The sequence below is a fragment of the Eucalyptus grandis genome, chromosome 4, assembly GCF_016545825.1.
Source record: "Eucalyptus grandis isolate ANBG69807.140 chromosome 4, ASM1654582v1, whole genome shotgun sequence".
NCBI classification, from domain to species: domain Eukaryota; kingdom Viridiplantae; phylum Streptophyta; class Magnoliopsida; order Myrtales; family Myrtaceae; genus Eucalyptus; species Eucalyptus grandis.
In genome coordinates this window covers 22114722-22139056 of record NC_052615.1, presented here as the reverse complement: position 1 = coordinate 22139056, position 24335 = coordinate 22114722, and the positions used below count along the sequence as shown (strand labels likewise).

Below are 24335 nucleotides of genomic sequence, written 5' to 3'. Positions count from 1 at the left end.
AAACGCAGCGAGGCTGCTGCCACCCGAAACAGGTCGAACTCGGGGGGTCTCATGTCCTTGTCCGCCGCAGGATGCAGCTTTCACGCCCGAGAACTTCTGTATTCTTCCATCTCCAAAGCCTTGTCGTCAATCCGAAGCTCCACAGAACTGCGCAAAGCGCACGCGCTAGCCATCACCGCGGGGCTCGACCGATCCGCCTTCCTGACCGGCAAGCTCATAAGCAAGTACGCGCGTTTTCGAGAGCCCGCCTCCTGTATCTCCGTCTTCGACCGCGTTGCGCCCACCAACAATGTCTACCCGTGGAATTCCATCATCAGAGCACTTACCCAGAACGGCCTTTTCTCCGAAGCCCTTGGGTTCTACTCTAGGATGCGGGACGTCGGTGTTCGACCCGATGCGCATACGTACCCTTCGGTCATCAATGCCTGTGCGGGCTTGGGCGATGCCGAGATGGGTAAGGCCGTTCACCGACGTGTTTCGGAAGCGGGGTTTGGCTCGGACCTGTACATTGGTAATGCTCTGATTGATATGTACGCGAGGCTTGATGACATGGGCGAAGCCTGCCACGTGTTCGAGGAAATGCCTCACAGGGATGTCGTGTCTTGGAATAGTCTGATATCGGGGTACAGTTCAAATCAGTACTGGGAGGAGGCTTTGTGGTATTATAATGAGTTGAAAATGGATGGGATTCTGCCGGACTTGTATACCGTGTCCAGCGTTTTACCTGCTTGTGGAGGTTTGGTAGCAGTGAGAGAGGGTCGAATGCTTCACGGTTTGGTTGAGAAGATCGGGGTGGATGGAGATGGCATTGTGAGGAATGGGCTACTCTTCATGTACTTCAAGTTTGGCAATGTTACGGATGCTCGGAAAGTTTTTGATGAGATGGTATTTAGAGATATTGTCAGTTGGAACACCCTGGTCTGTGGGTATTGTCAACTGGGATTGTTTGAAGACTCGATCAAATTGTTTAGGGAAATGATCACCACATTTACACCTGATTTATTGACGTTCACCTCTGTTCTCCGTGCTTGTGGACACTTAGGTGACTTAGAATTAGGAACTAATATTCATGATTACTCAGTAAGGAAAGGAATGGAGTTTGATACTAGGGCTAACAATATTCTTCTAGATATGTATGCTAAAGGTGGCAATCTACTTGCTGCACGTCAACTATTTAATAAGATGAAAGATAGGGATTCTGTATCATGGAATTCCTTGTTAAATGGTTATATCCTACATGGGTCATATGGGGAAGCAATGCAGCTTTTTAAGATGATGAAGATGGAAGATGAACCTGATTCTATTACTCATGTGATGCTCCTATCTCTATCTACTCAGTTTGCAGATATTTACATTGGGGGAGAAGTCCATTGTCACATAGTGAAGTCAGGATTTGCTATGGATTTGCGTGTTTGTAATGCCCTCATAGATATGTACGCCAAGTGTAGTAAATTGGAGGATTCTCTGAGAATTTTTGGGCTCATGGATATGCGTGATATTGTCACTTGGAACACAATTATCTCTGCATGCATTCATCATCAGGATTGTTATTTAGGATTTCAAATGATCAATGCTATGAGAAATGAAGGACTGGTGCCAGATGAGGCCTCGTTGTTGGGCATATTGCCAATATGTTCCTTACTTGCTGCTAAACAGCAGGGGAAAGAGATACATGGATATATTTTCAGATTGGGATTCGAATCAAATGTACCAGTGGGAAATGCACTAATTGAGATGTATTCCAAATGTGGCAATCTAAAGAGTGCTGTTGGAGTATTTGAGCTTATGAAAGTAAAAGATGTGGTGACCTGGACTGCACTGATCTCTGCTTATGGGATGTATGGTGAGGGGCAGAAAGCATTGAAAGCTTTTGCACAGATGGAAGTTGCTGGCATCCTTCCTGATCATGTCGCTTTCATTGCTATAATTTTTGCTTGTAGCCATTCAGGTTTGGTGGAGGAGGGACTAAATCTATTTGACTGCATGAAGAATAAGTACAACATAGATCCTAGAATGGAACACTATGCTTGCGCTGTGGATCTTCTTTCTAGATCAGGGCATTTAAATAAGGCAGAGGATTTTATCCTCTCAATGCCATTGAAGCCAGATGCAAGCATATGGGGAGCTCTACTTAGTGCTTGTCGTGCAAATGGTAACATGAGAATTGCTGAACGGGTCTCGAAGAGGATTATTGAATTGGATACAGACATGACCGGGTATAATGTTTTAGTTTCAAATGTATATGCCTCGATGGGGAAGTGGGAACAAGTAAGATCAGTACGGAAATCAATAAGATCCAAAGGACTTAAAAAAAGTGCCGGCTGTAGCTGGATGGAGATAAAGAAAAGGGTTTATATATTTGGTACAGGGGATAGATTCTTCGAACAATTTGAGGAGGTTTATCAGTTGCTCGATATTCTAGGCAGTCTGATGGCTAAACAAGGCTATGTTCCTGATTTGCAATGTGTCCTGCATGATGTTGACGATGATGAGAAGAGGGACATGCTTTGTGGGCACAGTGAAAGGCTCGCGATAGCATTTGGTTTGCTAAATACAAAACCTGGAAGCCCCTTACAGATAATGAAGAACCTTAGGGTTTGTGCTGATTGCCATACTGTCTCCAAGTATATATCTAATATTGTACAAAGAGAAATTTTAGTGAGAGATGCGAATCGCTTCCATCTCTTTAAAAATGGAGCTTGTAGCTGTGGTGATCGATGGTGAGAGATCCACTCATTTAGTAGGTTATTTTGCTTGTGTGAGTGAGGATCAATCTTTAGTGCCATGAATATTTTTACAGAAATCTTCCAGCTGGAGTTTGCCGCTAAGTTTTGCTTTATCCACGTTGATAACCAACATAAGGGAACGCTCATATAGTTGGAGAATTGGAGGCAGAGAAGAAGAAAAGGTTGGGAGGACTTCCTTTGGCAGATTGTTTATCAACGTTATCAAGGAGATTATATCCTTGGGAAAGACAGGTGGTGTAGGGAATGCTCACTGAAGAAGCAGTGCAGAGACTTCGGTTACAGTGTATGGCATCCAGGTGGGCGTGAGAAATGTGCCAGGCTTTGAGTTGGAGATTCTCTTCAGGTTTTTTAGTCCGTATGAGATTCACGCCATGACAGAGTCCGAAAGAGAGAAATATGGACAGAAGGGTGGCTCAAATGCTGGAATCTTTTAAGGTGAAACGGCTTGTAGCATTGCCAATGTGGATGAGTACTTGAGTAGTATAATTTGCAGCAAGCACTTCCCTTGGTAAGGAGTTCCGACTACTAGATCCTGTTCAAAGTATGTGTAATTTAACTTGGATATCTTTTCACATAAATTATGATTTGCATTTGCAAAATTTTTCATGTTAAACCTTATATAATTGAATAAAAGGGGGTAAGTTAGGGATGAATGGATTATGCTTCCAACTTTGAAGCAATAAACAGGTTGTGTGAGTGACTCCTGTTAGATACTTTTCTCATTAAGGAGAAAGCAGTTGTCTTTACCTTACGGATAGTCAGTGTGCCTCTGGGATTACTAAACAAACAAAACAACTATCATGGGAGAATTTGGACAAACATTACAACCATCAAAGAGAAATGGCAAAAGAATATGTAAGAAAACAGACTATCTGTACTTTCTCTGTTACTGAAAATGATGTGTAAATTTACTGAGAGGTGCATTTTGCTTTATCTTCTCTGTGCATCCTATATGATTTCTTATGTATATTTGAAATAATCAGTCTTTTTTCACAAATCTTTTTTATCACTTCTGCAGCAATTCTATATACATGAGAAGCACTCGAGCAAAACTAGGCATGTGGATTCACACATTTGCGCCAATTGGGAAATGGTCCAATGACGTGGACTGCTCTAATTCAGTAACTGATGACAAAAGTTTGTTAGGTGATTTTTCAAGGACAGATGAGTCGGGTGATGTTAGAATCGTGGTTATTCAATATTAGTACACATTATGTTTGAATAGTAAATGATGTTTGTGAAATTTGAATATGGATTGTAGACTCAAGTTACACTTAACTTGGAAAGTTATTGGGACAGCTTGTTCGAGGCCAAAAATTCTGACTCTAAACAAGTATAGTTAAGCTGTATGTAAATGAACATTAATTCTGATTTTCGAGGACAGATGAGTCAGGTGATATTAGAATCATGGTCATTCAATATTCATACACATTATATTTGAATAGTATATGATGTTTGTGCAATCTAAATATGGATTGTAGGTTCACTTTACATGGAAAAGTTAATGGGACAGCTTGTTCGAGGCCAATAATTATGATTCCAAACAAGTACAGTTAAGCAGTAAGTGAACATTAACTCTGAATTGAAATCTATATCAAAATGATTAAATTATAGTTTGTTTTCTGCTGCAGTAATAACTCAATTTTTCTCTGTAGTTTTAGTGGGGAGAAATCTGTGATGACTACTCAGTCTTCTGGTGCAAAGTATCTGAGTAGAAATCTATCTTTCTATGCAAAAGACCTGAAGAGTCTGAGCAGTAGACTCATTTTTCAGCACTGGATAGCCAAATTCTATGCTGCAGCAACTAAACTCGGTTTCTGGTACAGAAAACTGAATCTGGAGCGGACTAAAGTTCCCTAAGTTTGAATTTTGCACCGGAAAACCTAGTCTTCTGTTGCAGATTACTGTGGAAAAGCCGAGCCTCTATAGTTGCAGAAACTGAGCTTTCTCAGTATAATTATTGAGGGGGATGTTTACAGCAGAATTCAGAAAACTTGTCAAGATAATGCATGTTAGTTTTAAAACTTTCATTTCATGCATTTTAGTCCTAAAGCTTGTCACAGTCGTCCACTTTAATCATTCCTAAGTTCCATTAGGTTTCACGGAAGGAAAATCTATATGGCCCTTTTTATTACCAAAGGTATGCTTACCAAACTGGTTTGATGTTTATTCTGGAAAGCCTGTTTGGGGTCAGGTCTGAATAAGAAGATCAGCCCAATGGAGATGAAGGAGGTCTACTTGGTAGTTTTGTAGCCTTTGCGAGAAAGGCTGAGTTAGCACCACTGAATTTTAGAAAATGGCATTAGATGCCTAAATTAATTGAAAGAAAAAAGGACATCAGGTGAATTATTTAGGTAATCTATCATTTTGAATATAAAGGTATTCATGTTTGATAATGAATGCTTATTGTAAAAGTGATGTTATGTGTTTTCTCTCTATAATCTTGGTTTGATTCTACCCATACACAAGCTATGAAGAAGAGGTTCGCATCATCCATAAATCCAAATGGAGAATTTACAAGTGATCTAAAAGCAGCACATTATGATCGCTCCTAATCACTGTCACATAATGGGCACGTTGCTCTTTGGAATGTAGAACGTTTCGGCTAGGTCCACTTACAGAGCAAAACAAATCTGCACCACCAGGAAAAAGAGCTGTGTAAGGATGGCTGCAGAGAAGGTATTCAGTTCATCTGCTTCTGAACTAGAGATTTGTTGATTTAATCATGCTGCAGCTTAGTGCTGTTCCTAGCTGCAGCAGAAACTTAATTCTGCTGTTGAAAAAGAACTCGTGTCTGTTTATTCTGCCGTAACAAATCAAAGTCGTCTTGATTTTTGGCCGTCATTCCAAAGTCATTGGGTTTGACAATGAAAATAAGAGATCACAAAAGAGTCGAGTTGGGTGGATCTGCAACATATGTTCGATGCAGTCACCCTGATAAAGGACAAGATGCTGGTTATGAAGCTGCTGGAGAAGCAGTTGTTTGCATTCTCATCTTTCTGAGAATGGCAAGATTGTGAAACTACTGGTCTTAATGCTGCGTTAAGTTCTTTGTGTTCTCAACCTATAAGATTTTGAGAAGATGCAAGATCAAATGAAAATCATGTCTGGCATGTTTGAGAAGTCGTCAGCTTTCAACCAGGATGAAAGTCACCACCAAGCACAGCAAAAGTAATGGCTTCAAGCTTATATCGTTCTTGAAATTCTCAGAATGAGATGGAAGATAAGGTGTTTGACTTGTGAAAAGTAAATATAGGTCGGAGGAATCCGTGGTCATAACCCCACTGGCTTCGTCGTCCCTCGTTCACTTGCTTGATATCATTCTTTGCTGGGATGAAGTTTGTTTGATGGATTTTTGTCTGGGTGGTTTAATAGGGAATCTCTGTGTGTTAATGTTATTAATAGAACTTAGTGGACTCGTGGTGGTTTACTACCTCTCTTGACACATTTATGTTATAAAACTCTGCTTAATCTCAATAGGCTCTAATTGATGTTCCATGTTGTTCCATTATCTTCTGTCATTGAGTAATCACCTGTCAACGTTTAACTATTATTGCAAATTTTCGAGCATCTTGAGAAACACATGACCTTTTAGTTGTGCTGTAAATTTCATACGAACTCGTAAATGTCTCAAAGAAATACACAACTTTCATCATTGTTGCCAATTTAGCGTCCGTTAATATTCTATCCATCCTCATTTCTTCCTATGTGTTGTTATAACGTGGTTGTTACTGTGCCGATGTGCACATGTTTCCCCTTCAAAACGAAGCCTTGCAAACTCGTCAGCAAAATTAAATTGAAATTAGCTAGAGCTGAAGAAGAAATTGGAGCTATTAGAACTGAGGCTATTGCGAGTTAAAGTTACTCCCTATGTTGGGCAGTGATGAAATTAAGGCCAATAATTCGTGCTAATGTGACATATTCAGATTTTAAAATTATGCCAAGTGGATCATTAAACACTCTTCTGTTAATTATGCTATGAAACTTATATATGTTAAATTTGCGTCAATTCATATTTAACCCAAGGAAGAGATGACGACAAGAATAGATGGAATGTTAACCGGATGCTAAATTTGCAACAATGGTAAAAGCTTTTGTATTTTTTTAGATGGTTCAAAATTTCTGCTAAATTTGCAACAATGGTAGGAGGTGGTGTGTTTTATTGAGACGGTTGAAAATTCGTGTTAATTTCCCAGCAACGGCAAAAGGTTGTGAACCTTTTTGCTAATCAGCCTGAAAAACCGAATGAATATTATATATTGCCTCTCCAAATCAATGTGTGTACTGTAATATGGATGATGTAGAGTAAATTGGAGATGATTGTTATTTTGTTGGTCCTTTTTGGGTGTATCGTAGATCATATGCTTCTTGAATAAACGGACTTCACTTAGTGAATTTAGTCGTCATTTGTGGCAATAGTGAAAATCATCATCTCACTAATACATTCGCAAGCGACATTATGATAATCGATTCGACTTGGGTAAGTCTAGGGGCTGGATATTAGAAGATGTAATTACTAGGACCGATCTCGCCGTCGTCGATAAATAGTGGCCGGCGTAAGTCTTCGAGAGATAGGGAGCCATGAGTACTCACTCCTTCATTTCTTTCCTCTCTCATGTTATTAACTTGGTCGCCGGAGCGCTTATCTCGAAAGTTTCGCTGGACTTTTCCTCGTCCATTTTTTATCTTTTGGGTACCGGCGGAGGAAGCCACGGTCCCCAACGGTGGGCTCTCTCGTGGGCAGCCAAGAGAGCAAGTTAACATTATCTAAAGTGAGAATCGAAGAATTTAAAATTTGTCATTGGGCATGAACTAATAAATTGAACTCTAGCCCTTCTTAATAAATCTGTCAAAATAGGTTATAGACAAGTCTCTTAACCCATATTTGATGGCCAAGTTATTATATGGATCAAATGTATTCAGTAAATGGGTCATAAATAACTTAAAAGGATAAAACCTAAAATAATATGAGTATAAAATGAGTTCACGATTTATTTAGACACGACTCATTTTATGACTCTCCCTCCCTCCCTCCCTCCCTCCCTTATTTGATCTTCCGCTTACTCATTCCGTGCTCTCAAAGTTCTTTTAGGTTTGGTTAAATATGGAAGTGTCTTAACAATATGGATTGGGTCAGATCATATATAAGTTGTGTATGGTTCAATAGATTTGTATTGTATGGAAACAGGTTAAAACGAGTTAAATGGATTAATCACTCATTTGACGGATCTACTTTTGAGAAGCAGAAATTACAAGTTGATCCTTCAGCTGGTTGAGGAAGACATAAACCTTATTGCCTACCCCTTTCGAGCGAGACTGTTTCACCGTATGATAGAAATAAGGTACTGTTCCATGAGCTGAACCCATCTCATGTCTCCAATTTATCAATTGTCGGATTTGCTCCATGTGACGATGGAGTACCAATCAATGAACTAAAACCATAATCACTCATCTCTCTCTCTCTCTCTCTCTCTCTCTCTCTCAATCGCCATCATAGGTAAATTCTCTAAACTTAGCCGTTCTTCTAGTTTTTCGGCCCACTCGCTTTGAGATTGTCATGATCATAGTAACATGTCGTAATTGGGTTGACTTTGTCATAACTCAATAAAATATGACAAAACGCCTTTCCACTATATGGGTCATAACAAGTTGTAACACATCTAACTTTATTGTACCACATTATTATGCTAATAAGACTAATAAAATTCATGATCAAATATCAGACAAACAGTTCATATATAATTACGGTCCACTTGCTTTGGAATCATCACGGTTCATGGGAGTTAGGGTTGGAAAGCACTCAGCATGTTATTTGATGTTGTAACATGTTGTAAATAAGTTCAATTTTTACAACATATCAGTCTCTATCACGACTAGTGATAAGTTATTTTGTAATTAAACAACTTTTATTAACACTAAGAATATGCAGTGCTTAAACATTTATTAAACGTCTCGATCTCATCAGTAGTTCTAGTATTAAAATTTGGGATTTATTCACTAGAACAACTAGAATAACTTAAATTTGTCACAAAAGTATAATTAAGTCCTAAAATTTACAAAAAGTGAAATTTAGTTTTAAAACTTGTTAAATTAGTACAATCGAGTCCTTCTATTGACTTCGTCCATTCAGATTACCCGACTTTACGTGGCAAAAACATAGAACACAAGGCTAAAACAACGTCGTTTTGGATTAAATTCTAATTTTAAAACTAAAATAATTAAATGACAATAAAAAAGTATTTTAAAAAATAAAAAGGAAAAAGAAAAATCCAAGGCAAGGGCCTACCCTTGCCATTGTTGTGCCCATCACTAGAAAGGGTTGGCGAGGATTGTGGGGGCCTTAGCTAAGGTTGGCGACACTTACCCAAATCTAAGTAGAGGGTCGCGACCATTTCCCAGATCTTAGTGAGGGTCACTAGCCCTAGCCCAATTGTGGTGGCCCTCTGCTAGACCGCACCGAGTGTTGGCGAGTCCCTCCACTTAGATCTAGGCAAGGATTGTTGAGCCCGCGCTTGTAGTTGGCAAGGATTGCCGACCCTCATTGAGGCCCCATCGACCTCTATTGGCCCTTTTCAGCGATGGGGCCGGTGGTGGCAAGGGCCTACTACCCTTGCCTTGGATTTTCTTTTTCTTTTTACCTTTTTTAATTTTTTTAAATTTTTTTAATTGAGATTTTGGTTAAAAAAAAATGGAATTTAATCCACGTCATTGCTACATTGGGGAAGAAAATATTTTAAAAAATCACGGCAACATTTTTCGTTAGTCTAAATGGACGGAGTTAATGAAATGATTTTATTATACTAATTTAATAAATTTTATGACTTGATTCGACATCTTGCAAGTTTAAGAATTTCAGTACACGTATCCCATTAAAATTTGATGTTACTTGTATCTACTTTTTAACTATTCAATCTTATCTTTTATATATTATGCCAAAACCAAAGTTTGTCTAGAAATCCAAAGTTCCCCTAAAATAATAATTCTAAATTAGTAAGAGGTTTTATCTTTTAGACACATCATGTGTTTTAGGGAAAATTATCTAAAAAATTTTAAGCCTATTGTATGGTGGCCAATTTTAATCATAAAATTTTGTAGTTATACCAATTTAATTGTAAATATTTTGACATTTTATCAATTTGTTATTAAGTCTTTGGCAAATAGTCTTTCGGGCTAAGTTTAGTAAAAAATTATTGACATGACACGATCATGCCACGTAGGATACTATAGGTGTGCATGACAACTATTTTGTTCCAGAAATAGTTTCTGGAACAGAAATAGATTTTTTTATTTCTATTTTTAGAAGAGTTTCTAAACAAAAATAACTGTTTGATAATGACACAAAATTTCTACTCTAAAAATAGAAATTCGTTTGATAACGGCACAAAATTTCTTCCTTTCAGATGGCGGCAGACTAGTGGATAATGGTGACGGATGACGGCGGTTGCGGCGGTGGTGATCGGCGGAGACGGCGACACGTGACTAGTGGCGGCGGCGACCGGCGGCGATGGCGGCCGCGGGGCGGGGTGGCATTGGACGGTGGTCGACGGCAACAAATGAAGGACCGGTTGACGAACGATGAGAAAAATTTTTATTTCTCATTTCTGTTCCAGAAATAGAGACGTAGAAAATTTCTACTTCTAGTTTCTATTCCAAACCTATTTCTGGAAATAGAAAAACGGAATAAGTTTATCAAACGGATTTCTATTCCATAAACAGGTCTAGAATAGAAAAATTATTTTTGAAACAGAAATAGGTAGTTGTCATGCACCCCCTATAATACTACAAATGGTGTGAACAATGCTTTCCAATTTTTAAAAGATTTTATGAATTTTTTAATACTTTTTTGAATTTCTTCATTTTATTTTCCTTCTTTTCTTTCTGTTTTTTTCTTTTTAGCCAATCGCATGGCCCTCTGTGATGGCTGGCAACTGACCATAGGGGAGGGTTGGCAAGAGTTTCCCTCCTGAATTCAATGAGAACTGCGAGGTTGACGATTGTGTGTGGCTAGTCACTCGTCATTGTCTAGGTTTGGTGATTGGTGGAGGAAGAAGGGTAAAAAAAGAAAGACAAGAAAAAGAAAAATTCAAAAAGATTATAAATAATTAGAATAGTAAAAAAAAAAAAAAAGCTGTCAAAGTCAATGACATTTTGTGTTGGATGACCAATGTTTATGTCAGCAACTTCCGACCTAAAGTAATTAAAAGGACTAAGTTGGTAAATCGTCTAAATGTTTATAATTAAATTAGTAAATTATGAAAATATTTATGATTAAATTGAGTTAATTGAAATGTTTAAAACTGAATTGACAAATTGTTAAAGTATTTAAGATTAAATCGATACATTTAAAAGGTGTAAAATTATTTTCCATACAATAAATTCATAAAATTTTGGATAATTTTCCCAAGTGCTTTAAGTGCTTATATATAGCCAACTTTCAAATTTTAGTTTCCACCTCTTAAATTACCATCATACCCTTGCGATAAAATCTTGTGCAATTTAGTGAAGCAGTGGATAGCCTAATGGTGACTTTTGCAATTTTACAATCGCAATCCTATTTTTCTAGATAATTGAAGTCGAGAAAAACTAGAACATGGAGGAAGTGAAATTTTAAAAGGTATAGTCAATTATAATTATTCAAAAATCACGCGTGCGCCTAGTATGTGCATGAAGGCTGATAAATTTAAGCCAACACACCCTCTTGTCTTGTTCTTTAAATCTTCCAAAATATCCTATATGAAATAATGAAAAAAAACTTAACAATGATATTCCGGCCACCATTATACTTGGCCATCATTTTCCTTTTTTGGGTAACCTTCAATCTATTATCTTTTTACGCACACACACATATATATTCACTTTTGTACAAACGCCTAATGCGGGTTTAACCCTAGTCCTAATAACCACAATTTTCTTTTTATCTTTCTTGCTTTTACTTAAGTATTAAAAGAATTCTTTTTAGTCCGTGTATATTGTTTATAATAAAATCATTTATCATACTGAAATCATCTTTGATTATATTTATTCCGTAGATTATTAGTTTCTAATAAATTATATAATTTCAATTGAAACAGTTCATCTAAGAATTATTGCAGAAAGGTCAAGTATTGACATATTGAGCTAGATGAAAAACTCACAAGTCGATCTATGTACTTTTTGAAAGATTTTGGGGTGTTTCACGATAAAATATATAGTATGGTGTTTGTAGGATCCGAAAATGCTAAAGGCGTGGAAAACATTTGAAACAAGTGACGAGTGTTTAGTTTAGAGAGACATTTCAGAGTCGATGAATGGATTTATAATTGATAGAATTTGAGCGATCGGATTAGTATTATAAAAATGCGAAAAGATCAGTGACTAATCAAGAAGATCCAAAATGTCTAATTGCTTGTTCAGATGAACTTTTATTTCGTTGAAATCCTGCGATGGATTTGACTTTTCCTCGACTCGAAACTTTTACATTTGCAAATGATGACGACGGGGTACGTTAATAATATCGAGCTCTTTTCATAATTTCGAAATTATTCCAAATTTTGGTGGACTGGAAAGTGGTATTTTTACTTTTCTCAAAAAGATAAACAAAAAAAAAGAAAAGAAAAGAAAAAAAGAATTGCGAGATTCTCTGTCTCCTCCTTGTTTCTTGCCCGAACCCCGCCTCCCGCTCCGCCGTCGCCGGACGGAAAAACCAAGACTCTGTCTCAACCATCTTTCTTCAGGGGTCGCCGTCGCCCTCTCTCTCTCTCTCTCTCTCTCTCTCTCTCTCTCTAGGCAATGCTCCTGCTGGAAAAAAACGAGTTTTTTATTTTTATTTTTTTAATTTGCTTCTCTCGACGGTCCGTCTCGCTACTGACCACGCTCGTTCGCCATGAACGTGGCAGCAGCGGATCCGTAAGGCGAAGAAGAAGGCCACGTCTCCGCTCCCCTCTGCAAGAGAGGGTTCGCCTACTGCTTCTGCTTCTGCTTCTGCTCCTTTCTCCCGCTTCTCCTCTTTCGGCCGGGTGGGGGGGGGACCTCGAAGTCGCTTTCATGGCCATTAAATGCGAGGGAGGAGACCGGGGGAGTTGGTGTGATGAGGGCCGTTAACCGGTTCTCCAGGTTACGGACGGGGGTGAAAGAAAAGAGACGGACGGACGAGATCGATTGGGTCGATATCCGACGGCTGGCTGGGGGAGGTGGGCCCCACCGAGGGGGGGAACCCAATCCCTCGAGGTGGGGGGTCGTGGAAAGCCTGCTGGCGATTCTCTCTGCGTCATCCCTTAGCACTCGCTCGGTCAGCTCTGACTCTCCCTCTCTCTCTCCTCTCTCTCTCTCTCCGTCGCCATCGCAGGTAAAGCTCTCTCTCTCTCTCTCTCTTAACCCGGCCGTTCTTCTCCGATCGCGGTTAGGGTTTTCTCCCCGCTCCCGTTTCCGCGTCGGCTTCGGCTGGTAGTCTCGGAGCCCTTCCGATTCCTCCTCCTCCTGCTGCTGCTTCAGCTGCTGCTTCTTCTTCCGCTTCTGCTCTTGTGCCTGCGGCAATCGCGCGGGATTCCGCGACTCGCATCTACCGCGCGTTTCGCGATACGCTCGGTCTCGCTCGTCTCCATCGAGTGTTAGTATCGGATTGGAGTTAGTAGCTTTCGGTAGAGTTGGCGTTCTTCGGAGCGCTTTTCTTTTCGTCTGTCTTTTTGCTGCTGAGCTATTTTCTGCTTCGTCGTAGATTTGATTCTCGCGTTCTCGGCTTCTTTTTCTCCGCTTCCTGTTCTTCTCTGCTTTGGTCGAGCTTTTTGTCTTCGGTCGAGTGCGGAAGTATGAATTTTGCAATGGGCCGAGATTTCTTTACATTGATTCTTTGCCGGTTTCGAGTAGGGGGCTGTTTTGCTACTTTCCAGACTCACTTTGAATAGCTTTTGACTACGCTAGAGAACCTTTGGCGACCCGGTAGTTTTGCGTGTGTTCTTATGGCTTAACGTGGAGTGTATTGCCGTGATTTAACGCGGTACTTTGTTTGAATGTGGCTGCTGTGAAGGCTTGAATGAACTTTGAGGGATGCTTTGGAGGAGAGGGGGTGTGTTCCTGAGTAGGGAATAGTTAGTCTGGTGACAGCGGCCGGCGGCCCTACATAAGGCAGGTTCCCAGTTTTCAACAGCGCCTTAATTTACGGAAAACCACCCGCAGGTAAAGCCTTTACCAAGGCAGAAACCGCAATATAGGCAAATGAAACCACGGTTACTAGTGTTAAAAGTCACCATGGGTCACTCCGGGATGATCTAATTTTTGTTTCTGTATTGTTAGTTAGGGCAACCTTGTTCACCTCGGTGCGTTGTAGAAATCAAAGTGAAAAGAGGTGGCGAGGATGAAACATTGCAATTCATACTTTTGAAAACTCTCGGATATTTTTTCCTTTTGTTTTTCCTCTGCTTTGTCCTTCTCTCCCTCTCTTATGGTGATCTGTTCTTGAACCAAGATACTGATGCTGATTTTAAGTTGTGTATTATATTTAATGAGTATAAAGATTCTTAAGCACTTAAGAAACAAGATGAGAGATCACATTGGATATATAACAAGGGATGTAAAATTATATTGTGCTTATATATTCTGAGCTTACGTATGTCTGTTTGTATGCACACAAGTAATGTCTTTAATGTTCACTTATTTTAAGTGGTCAATGTCCTTTTGTTTAGGCGTGTATCTAACTTTTTTATATTAATAGTCGAACTCACATATTTGGATTTATTTGTGTGATATGTGGAATAACTTATAAATTTTATGGAAAGAACTATTTGTCTTCCCATTTTAAATATGGATTACATGAATTTTAGATATGCTCTGAAGTTAATATTAGGTCTCAATTCTGGAAAAGCTTTTGACCAGTTAGTTTAAGGACACAAACTTTGTGTAGTATGAGGACACACGCTTACCATATTCATTGTAATTTAAGATGGTGTTAGGAGAATTTGATGCTCGATGGCTTGTCTAATGCGAGTTCAGTGGTTTTCTTGTGGCATTGCTCTTATTTTGTGCTGATATTACTGATGGCGTGATGCTAAGCTATCTTTTTAAGAATGTGTGATGATATCGAACTCTGATATGGTAATAATTAGGTTAGTTCAGTGGCTTTTTTGTGTCTGTTTGGCCTCTTAGCCAGTAACTTTCCTTGTTCTTGGTGGGTGAGGATAAATGATGGACTGTGGCTTGCATAAGGAGTTGTACTTGAGATTGTGTCTCCAGAAATCGCGGCTGAGAATTCATGTGGAGCAATCAATGTATGGAGATGACACGTGTATATCTAGATGTGTGATTTATCGTAATCAGTTGATTTGGTTCGATACTCATTAGCCTTCTGTCTAGATAGGGAAGTATTTTGTTAAGATGTACATGCTAAATCTCAATTTTGGTTGAAAACTAGAAGGAATCTAGTAGGTTCAATGAAATTAATGACTAAAGCTTTATTTCAGGGTACCGAAATGAATATCTCTTGCAACTTAGGACTTTGTACATGTGTGGATTGATGTGAAATAATGATCAATGTTCTAATAAGTACCTTTTAAATGAGAGGATTAGGTGGCAAAATTTTGATGCAGTACTATGCAGACATGTATTTAGGCTGTGGTTATTTTTGATGTTGGAATTTTATGTGCCTCCTCCATTCTAGACCCTTACATTAGAACTCAGAAATCCTTTCTCAAAGATGGTTGGAGTCTGTTGAAATTGTTTTTTGATGTATTTATGTCATCTATTTCTCTTGCTCCTGGCTGTAGTAGGTACTCTGTACATCTGAAGTGAAACTTTCATTTGCGTCATATTTGCTTCAAAGCTCTATGCATTAAGTTTGTGTGTGGGAAAAAGGGAGATAGGAAAAAACTGTAAGGGAGAAGAAGAAGAGAGTGCCTCCTGGAACTTTCTGTTTCCCTGATAGTGTTAGTGTTTTTGAATGACTTCCTCTGTAGAACTTCCTCTTGTCTTATTGGTGACATGCCTTTATGTGAGTGTACTAGTTATCGATGCATAGAGGGTGCGTTAGTTCTTCTGCTGATCTCCAGGTGACGTGATGGAGATCTGTCTCATGTGAGCCAAGTTTAGAATTTATTTCTGAATTCTGTTTGTTCAATGTTGATGATTAACCATGTTCTTAGCTGAGTCTACTTCTGAGTCTCTCTTTGTTCTAGTTTTTGGTTCAAGTACTGACACTTTGACAGTGTTTCTTACCAGAAGAAATTAGCAGGATTTTCTATGACTGCCTTTGAGAACTTATAAGCTTGGTTTTTCATCAGGTACTGTTGACTGATGTAGCTCAGTTTACCGTTGGAACCACTGTTTGGCATGAACTGCAGTGTAACTGCAGTGTTTGCGTGGGGCATCATCGTCACCCCCCTGTGAAATGGGAATGGAAGAAACAGTGGAAGGTACAAATTTCAGAAGGCAATCCAGGGCAAATCATATTTTCACATAGGGTCAGCTGGTTTTAGTAATTAGTGAAAGTGTATATCCTTTTTAATACAGGAAATATAGGTGCTGTTGATTTGGGGTTCCTTTTTCTTTAGACCTCCTATAATGCTTTCTTACAGTAATAATCTCCCAGACAGGGTTGCAAATTTGCATAACATCTGTTTTCATATATTGTGTTGCCCGTGCGAGTGGTGTCAATGCTGTTAATCTTTTAGTAGATTCTTGTTCTTCCCAGTTGTGCAACACATTAACAGTTTCTGCTTTCCCTTTTGAGATAGGAAGCCTGCAGCCTCTGAAGCTATTTAAAGTAGATTGATTGACCCAATTTGACTTGGGGCTGGGCTGCTGGAGTATTATTTTAACCTGAGTCTGACATGGATGATGGTGGGCATCGCGAAAATGGAAGACACAAAGCTGATCATTATAAAAATGCTCAGAGCCAGGTATTGAAAGCAAACCTTCATGATGCCTCTTTTATAATGAATTGGGCTCTTCTACTGAAAAAAAGGGCTTTGCAAGCTTGGTGCTTCTACTCAGTCATCTGCTTTACATTGCAGTGGTTGATGCAACATCAGCCTTCAATGAAGCAGATAATGGGTATTATGGCGGAGAGAGATGCAGCTCTTCAAGAAAGGAATTTAGCCCTTTCTGAGAAAAAGGCAGCAATTGCAGAGCGGGACATAGCGTTTCATCAAAGAGATATGGCTATTGCTGAAAGAAATAACGCTTATTTAGAACGAGACAATGCCATTGCAACTCTTCAGTATCGAGAAAACTCCTTGACTAGTGGTAACATTTCCTCGTGTCCCCCAGGATGTCAGATTTCTCGAGGCGTGAAGCACATGCACCATCCACAGCAGCAAGTGCATCATGTGTCCAGCATGAGTGAAGCTGCTTATGGCACCAGAGATATGCACCCAAGTGATGCCCTGCCAATATCCCCGGTTGCATCTGAGGCAACAAGATCACGGCAGACGAAACGGACGAAAGAGGCCAAGGCAATGTCAACTAGTAAGAAAGCTCCAAAAACTCCTAAGAAGGTCAAAAGGGAAACTGATGACCTGAATAAGCTCTTGAACGGAGATGATGGTTATAACAAGCCATTTGGAGTGCCAAAGTCTGATTGGAAGGGTCAGGACCTAGGGCTAAACCAGGTAGCTTTTGATGATTCGACCATGCCTTCCCCTGTGTGCTCATGCACTGGAATTGCAAGGCAATGCTATAAATGGGGCAATGGGGGTTGGCAGTCTTCATGTTGCACGACCACCATCTCTATGTATCCCCTACCGGCTGTGCCAAACAAGCGCCACGCTCGAGTTGGTGGCCGGAAAATGAGTGGAAGTGCTTTTGGCAAGCTGCTGAGCCGCCTTGCAGCAGAAGGCTATGACCTCTCAAGTCCTGTGGATCTAAAGGACCACTGGGCCAAGCACGGAACCAACCGTTACATCACAATCAAGTAGCTGTTAGTAAAGTCTCCAATTGGCAGGAGGAATAAAAGGGTGGCACAACTGGTGAATAGGATGTGCATTTCCTTGGTCTTTCTCGTAAAGATATGTGAGCATTCAGTGATTAGTGATAGCCACTAGCGTGAAGCACAACAATGGTTAGGCGACGCACATATAGGAAAGAGTTGATTGTGTAACATGTTAGACGGAGTCTTTGTGGGGGCACTTCATGATTGTAAAGCTTCTCTTCACCTCTCTTACCCTTCATGGGACAGATTCTTGTAATGACACGCCTGAAGAGGTTGTATGTCCCCTTGCCCCCAAATATTTCTTAGGCATGCAAAATTTGCTGTAGTCGTCTGGGCTGTAGTCGTAAGGTAACTGTAAAGAGTTGAATCCTATGGTTTTGCCGTAACTTCGGAGAAGTGTTGGACTGCGATCTGTCGAACCATCTGACGAATTTGGTTTTGTCGGTTTTGGTTGGGGGTGCAGTTCTGAATTCTTTTGTTGAGATCTGAGCGGTGACGAAGCTCTCTGCGCGATCAAACAATGGAATTATCTGCGACTTCAACATCGGAAAAGGCGATTATGTCGTTACAAATTGGCTCAGCTCATGTGCTTTCCACGAGACTGGATGTAGTCATCTGTGTAGGAGCTCTTCTTAAGCCAGAGACACCTTTGGATGCCTCTTTTTCTGACGTAATAATTCAGAAATCTTACGGTTTGTCTTGCGGGACAAATTAAACTTTCTAGACGGACAACTTTCGCGATGAATAGAGAATACAGGAGTGATGCCTTTCGGTGCCACTGTCTTAGTGGATCCAGAATTGTCTTTTTCGTAGATTGATGGTATATCGCATCTATCTTGCGTACACGGAAGGAGGTTGTTTGCCTAATATTGATAATGTTTGTTAATTGTCGTAAGCAATCAACGATAACAAGGTTAACTTAAAGGGCAAATACAAAAAAAAATCCTAAATTATACCCATTGTGATACAAGTACTTTAAGCTTTATTTTTTTTTTTTGTCATAAAGAACCATAACATGAAAAAACCCAAATATATACTGTCTGTTTTAGTTTTATCCACGTGTATATTTGTCATATTGGTTTAAGTTTAAGGTTTTTTATGACAAAAGGAAAAAAGTTATAGATATTTATGTTGCAATGGGCAAGTTTAAGATTTTTAGTAATAAAAAAAAATAAAATTAGAAGTGTTTGTGTCACATTAGGTGGAGTTTGTTATTTTTTTTCTTTTGGGTAACATTAACCCTAACTTAAATGGTGAACATTACGTGATTCAACTTTTCAACTTTTCAAGATTCTCCTACCTTAAATGGTGAGCATGATCCTACTCTTCAAGATTCTTATGTCTCTTTGTTTTGCTAGATGTCTTTTGTATTTCTTGCATGTGAACCTCTTAACCCTCATGTTGCTTTTACTTCCTCACTTCATTTGCCTCTTGGAATTCTCTCACGAATGAATAGATTTCCGCAAGAATGGTAATGATCTGCATTGCTTTCCTTGATTTTAACTTGTTTTGACATATCATTTCACAAGGGATCTTCTTTATGGCATTATGTGATCTCTCATCAGTTGTCACTCTAATTGCTAAATCTTGGTAAGGGTGTGGAGGCTGGTGTTGACACCTGAATTTTGCTCATCGATCAAGTGTTTATATATATACATGCACGCACGTATATGTAGATCAATTCACACGTCCCAGGCTTATTAATTGATTGGACTATCCACAAAAGGAGATGGGCCCAAATTCGCTTTCAACCTAAGTAGTGAGTTCACATGACCCATGCCCAAACTTTCTATTTTCTGCCCAAAGAATCCAGAAGTAATTAACCCTTGAACCCAGTACTAAGAATTGGTTAAAGGGGATGATGATGAAGGCCCGCCTCTCTTCCTGGCCTTTTTCTTTTCTTCCTTGGCCGTCTGGTCTTTCTTCCTCTTCACCGACTGTCTGGGAAATCTTCTAACGCAAAGACGCAAGCGCGCGCGAGAGTAGGAGGGAGGCTTGGCTTTTAGAAAAGGTCGAGTCAGGCGAATTCAACGTGGATACACTGGGTAGGCATGGGGAAAAGGAAAGATTCGTTCGTTGAGATGTGCATGTGAGGGGCATTCTTGAGTAGGGGGCTGAGGAACGCAACATAAAAGGTGAAGAGAGGAGAAAAAATGGAAGGATCGACCCTTCGTATCAATTTGCTCAATTTGATCCCTGAACTTTCATCTAATCATCTAATGTTCTATTTAGTCCCTAACTATTTGAAAATTGACCAATTTCTCTATTTTTTAAGTGGGGCATTCTCGAGTAGGGGGCCGGGGAAAGCCGCAGAGGGCATATGAAGAGAGGAGAAAAATTGGAAGGATCGACCCTTCGTACCGATTTCCGTTTCACTAAAATGCCGTGTCCACACCACCTTCAATCATCATTGTATTTCAACTCCACTCCTGGAAATCGTATCACCATTCTTGGATTTCATTCTCGGAGGAGTTGGAGTAAAGGCCTTCGTTCCCTCTTCCGGGGATTGAAACCCCGCCATCGCTTCAAAGAAATTTTCCAACACTCTCCTCCGACGCCGTCAGTCGCCGTAGCCCCCTGTCCTCGCCATTCGCAAGCCACGCATTCCCGGTTCTGCTCTGCCCTGTTTCGTGGCTGAGGAACTCGAAGAACAACGACCTCATCCAGAACTCCACTACACGCTCCGATTTCTATCAGTAAAGCACAGGGTAGCCATTTTATCCTTTCAAATCGCCAAGCCGTTTGCTCTATCGGATTTCATTTGTCAGGTAATGTCCTATCCCGGTTCTCCCCTGTTTTAAGTGAAGCGGAAGCTGAGACTCGGTTTCCCCAGTTCTTGCTCGCATCGGATCTGAATAAGTAGATTTTGTTAGTTTCAAACATTTCTGAGTGATTTCCTTCGAGTCTGTATGCGAGTTCAAGTCCTAAAGTGGTCGATACCTTCCTCTCAGTCCACGCCCATAACTTATTTGACGAAATGCCTATAAGAATAACGCAGGTCCTGCCATTTTGAAGCCACGCATTCCCAGTTCTGCTCTGCCCTGGTTCGTGGCCGAGGAACTCGAAGAACGACGACCTCATTTAGAACTCTGCTACATACTCCGATTCCAATCAGTAAAGCACACAGAAGCCATTTTATCTTTTCAAATCGCCAAGCCGTTGCTCCATCGGATTTCATTAGTCCGACTTCATTCCAATCAGTAAACCACCACTTGCCAATTGGGAGAAATTGTAGGGGCAAAAGCTAAAAGCCACTACTTGCCAAGACGCTTCCTCGGACGATACCCCACCCCTGAACAAAACCCCCAAGCAACTATGGTTTCGCCTAAGCAAAGAAGAACATCCCGTGTCTGGAGTGTATTCCGGCTTGAGATCAATAATGGTATCAAGAAGGGCGTTTGAACAATACGTAGTAGGGTGTATTAAAAGGCGAATGTTCAAGTGGGGGTGTGCCATTTGTGGAGGCATCCGTGTTGACTTGAGGAAGCAGGGTTTGAGTTCTTCAAGTACAAACAATGGCACAAAAAAGAAGCCCATTCTAAGTACTTGGCATATTATGTCATTGTTGAGAAAGTCTCCTAATATATTTAAAAAATTAAAAAAAAAAAAAAACAATCCATAGTGTATTACGATCTTGATATATGCATGGGTTATTTATGTTTCAAGTAATATCCGTATAAAAGGAACTTTGGTGTACTAATAAGTTGAAAGATTTTGAACAGCTAAAAGAACCTAAGTGAACAAGTTTGAAAAATGGAAAGTTCATAAAGATTTGGAGGCACCAAGGTGAACAATCTACATAATCTTCATCATTATCATACTTGAAGTGCCTAATGAGAAGCAATTTAATACAACCAAGAAGTCTAACCTAAACAGAAGCCTCATATAAGTAGAATATGATATCATCAGGAAACTGGATATAACCAACAACTATTGATATAAGTGGAGCAACTACACTACCTGCGACAACAATCTTATCGTGTATTTCAAGATTAATATTCCAAGATAAGTTATGGTCTTCTTTGACAACTTATGATTTGGTATGGATTCCTAATTTAGAAGAAAGTGATTGATTATCAATCTGAAAGATCATCCACATGAAAGAAATCAATTACACATGATATCTTGATTGATTGACAATTATCTAAAGACAAGATTTTTCCATAGCCAAGCTATTCTAATTTTGGAAATCGAATATTTGATTATATGGGTGACCAAATCTATGGAAACTGAAGATTTATTGACTCCAACGGCTAAATTGATCTACTCATCAATCATCATTAGTTTGGAGATTCATCCTCTTGAAAATTGTCCAATAGAAAGATTGAATGTTGAGGAGTATAAAAGATGCCAAAGAGACAGATTGATCAAGTGTTCAAAAATCCAAATTAAAAAAAAAAAACTTACATTCTTGCATTATCTTTTGAGAGCACTAAAATTGTAACCTTTCAAGAAGTGCTAATAGTTTTATAGTATGTGCTTAGTCAATTTGATTGAGTATAAGTAGCACTAGCTTCAAGGAGAAGTGTTTGAGTATAAGTGTTATAATGTAGTAAAACTACACTAATATTACTAGTGGAATCCAGTTAGTAGGCTATTAGTTTGGGAAAGTGAGTGTAAACTTACACCAAGCCAAACCACTATAAAGGTTCAGAGTGCATCGTTCTTTATCTCTACTTATATTCATTATTGACGATGGAAGCACATTGCACTGCTTAATATAACCATATTTTGCTTATATCAATACTCTGTTTTATTAGGTCATGCTTATATCAAACTTGACAATTTTAATTTCGTAGTATTTTGTCAAGTTTCTTAAAATCATCTATTCACTCCCTCTAAGTGATACTATTAGCCAATATCAGTCTTGCCACCAAGCAACCTTTTGGCTTCACAAAAGATTGCCGCTTGGTACATCATAGGCACACAACTTTAGAATCACAATTCAGAGCCATTTCGTGGGGAACAAACACTAGAAGCTGCAAATCACTATATAAAGAGAAAATGGCGTCGTTGGCTCTCTTTTACTTCTGGTTTATGAACTAGCCCTACAAATTATGCTTATTATGTCTTTGTTGGCCACTGGGTCAATAAGAAACGGGAATTATGTCACTAAGTTCATAAATTTTAAAAAGTTAGTATTCTTGCATGATTCCCAAAATGTGGCTGTTGTTGCGTTTGATATCTTCGATAAAATCTTTAGCATTACACCAAACAATGTTAGCATGTGAACACCTTCCCAATTCGGAGTCTGGTCCAACAACTACGATTGATTTTTTTCCCATGCGCCACTGAATTAACTTGTATTGCAAGACAGTCTCCACCAATTTTACGGATTCTTTGACCAACATACATGAGCGAGTCCAATACATTAGAACCACTACACTTAGGCATCAATGGTTAGAGAACCTATACATGGCACAGGGAATGCAAAATGAAAGATTTCCTCTTAATATAAGAACGAGGTGGAATTCAACGTACAATGTGTTGAAAAATGGATGCAAAGAGGGGTGTGTCGATGCTTTACCCTTTTAGCAATGTGATGGATGTTTTGATCACTAGCGATTATCCGTGAAGCAATTGAGCTTTTTAGTTACTATACAAGATGTTCATTGAATTGGAAAAAAACGAGGGTGATCCTTTCATTAATGAATCATCATTGGCCAAGAATGAGAAAATTTTCCAATAACACAGGGACATTTTGCATTTTTTTTTTTTTTTTTTTTGGCGTGCACTCTGTCTTGGATTCGCGGTTTAAATTTGAGGGGCAAGTGAGAAGGTTTGTTGTATGGAGTAGACATTAACGATGGCGATGAATGCCCTGGGATATTAGGGGTCTCAGATGAGCCGGCAAGGCTGGGCGGGCACTCCTATTCATGAATCATGCATGTGCAATGGAGTAAATGACATATTATTTTACAATAATACATGATGTGCAGCACCCACTCTGAATCAACATTTATTGCCAACAAAAATAGAGAGAAGGGCATTCATTTCCAAGACAGAATCAAAGATCAAATGCGAAGATATTAAGGTTTGGTTCTTTTTTTCATCGTTTTCGTCCCCTTGGTGCTATTGTTTAGACACGTGTCTTACGAAGTTTCTCTCTATATGATAGCATTTCCAAATCCAATATCTTATCAAATAAATTTGCTAATATAGATTGTCTGGTCAATTTTGGTTGGAAATTACTGATATGAATGCCAACCATCCTATGTGACGTCGTTGGTACTGTTGTGGACAATTTTTATAAGTTTTCATTGTTTTTATGATTTTATATATATATATAATTTTTTCTTTACTTTTTTTTCTTTATTTTTTCTTTCTTCTTCCATAGTCGTTGGCCTTCTTGATGGCCGGCAATTGGCCACAAACAAGGCCAGCGAGGCTCTCCCTTATCGGATTTGGCGAGAGCCGACCTCACTCTCCAAGCGAGGCTTGCGTTGTAGGGGTGAGGTCGCTCGAGGTTGGTGGTACCCCATCGCCAATATTTGGCAAGGGTTGAACTCGCTGGCCTTGAGCAAGGCTTATGAGAATTGTAGTCATCAATTCTCTCAAAACAATGGTGTATGAGACCGTTTGTGTAAAATTTCCTTTACACAAATTCTACGCGCTATAATTACTAGCAAATAAAAGTGGGAGAAAGCACAAGAAAGAAGAATGAACCCCATTTCCACTCTCTTAATTCACAT

At 39.4% G+C, this 24335-nt stretch overlaps 2 protein-coding genes across 11 annotated transcripts; both read left to right on the top strand.

The window, feature by feature from the left end:
* LOC104441263 (pentatricopeptide repeat-containing protein At3g03580) lies at positions 1-6180 on the top strand. Of its 4 annotated transcripts, none has more exons than XM_039311626.1 (4): positions 1-3255; positions 3766-3893; positions 4229-4307; positions 4403-6180. In XM_039311626.1, exon 1 carries the CDS (start codon positions 52-54, stop codon positions 2722-2724), a length of 2673 nt encoding a protein of 890 aa, XP_039167560.1. In that variant the 5' UTR covers positions 1-51; the 3' UTR covers positions 2725-3255; positions 3766-3893; positions 4229-4307; positions 4403-6180. The 4 variants fall into 4 exon arrangements, with proteins under 4 accessions (XP_039167560.1, XP_039167561.1, XP_010052623.2 ...); XM_039311627.1 differs by having other exon boundaries at positions 3766-4140; XM_010054321.3 differs by lacking the exon at positions 3766-3893.
* Positions 6181-12949: 6769 nt separating this feature from the next.
* LOC104441262 (protein BASIC PENTACYSTEINE6) lies at positions 12950-18082 on the top strand. Of its 7 annotated transcripts, XM_018872023.2 has the most exons (5): positions 12951-13071; positions 13750-13898; positions 15995-16126; positions 16448-16612; positions 16727-18082. In XM_018872023.2, the coding sequence occupies exons 4-5, from the start codon at positions 16544-16546 to the stop codon at positions 17627-17629; spliced, it is 972 nt and encodes a 323-aa protein (XP_018727568.1). In that variant the 5' UTR covers positions 12951-13071; positions 13750-13898; positions 15995-16126; positions 16448-16543; the 3' UTR covers positions 17630-18082. The 7 variants fall into 7 exon arrangements, with proteins under 7 accessions (XP_010052615.1, XP_039167278.1, XP_018727568.1 ...); XM_010054313.3 differs by lacking the exon at positions 13750-13898 and having other exon boundaries at positions 12950-13071; XM_039311344.1 differs by lacking the exon at positions 13750-13898 and having other exon boundaries at positions 12950-13071; positions 16444-16612.
* Positions 18083-24335: the final 6253 nt, after the last annotated feature.

Excerpts from the sequence above, each read along its gene's own strand:
- LOC104441263 (XM_010054321.3), top strand. The coding sequence starts at position 52 with ATGTCCTTGTCCGCCGCAGGATGCAGCTTTCACGCCCGAGAACTTCTG.
- LOC104441262 (XM_010054313.3), top strand. The coding sequence starts at position 16,544 with ATGGATGATGGTGGGCATCGCGAAAATGGAAGACACAAAGCTGATCAT. Across the intron at positions 16,613-16,726 it reads ATAAAAATGCTCAGAGCCAG|TGGTTGATGCAACATCAGCC; the intron begins GTATTGAAAGCA and ends TTTACATTGCAG.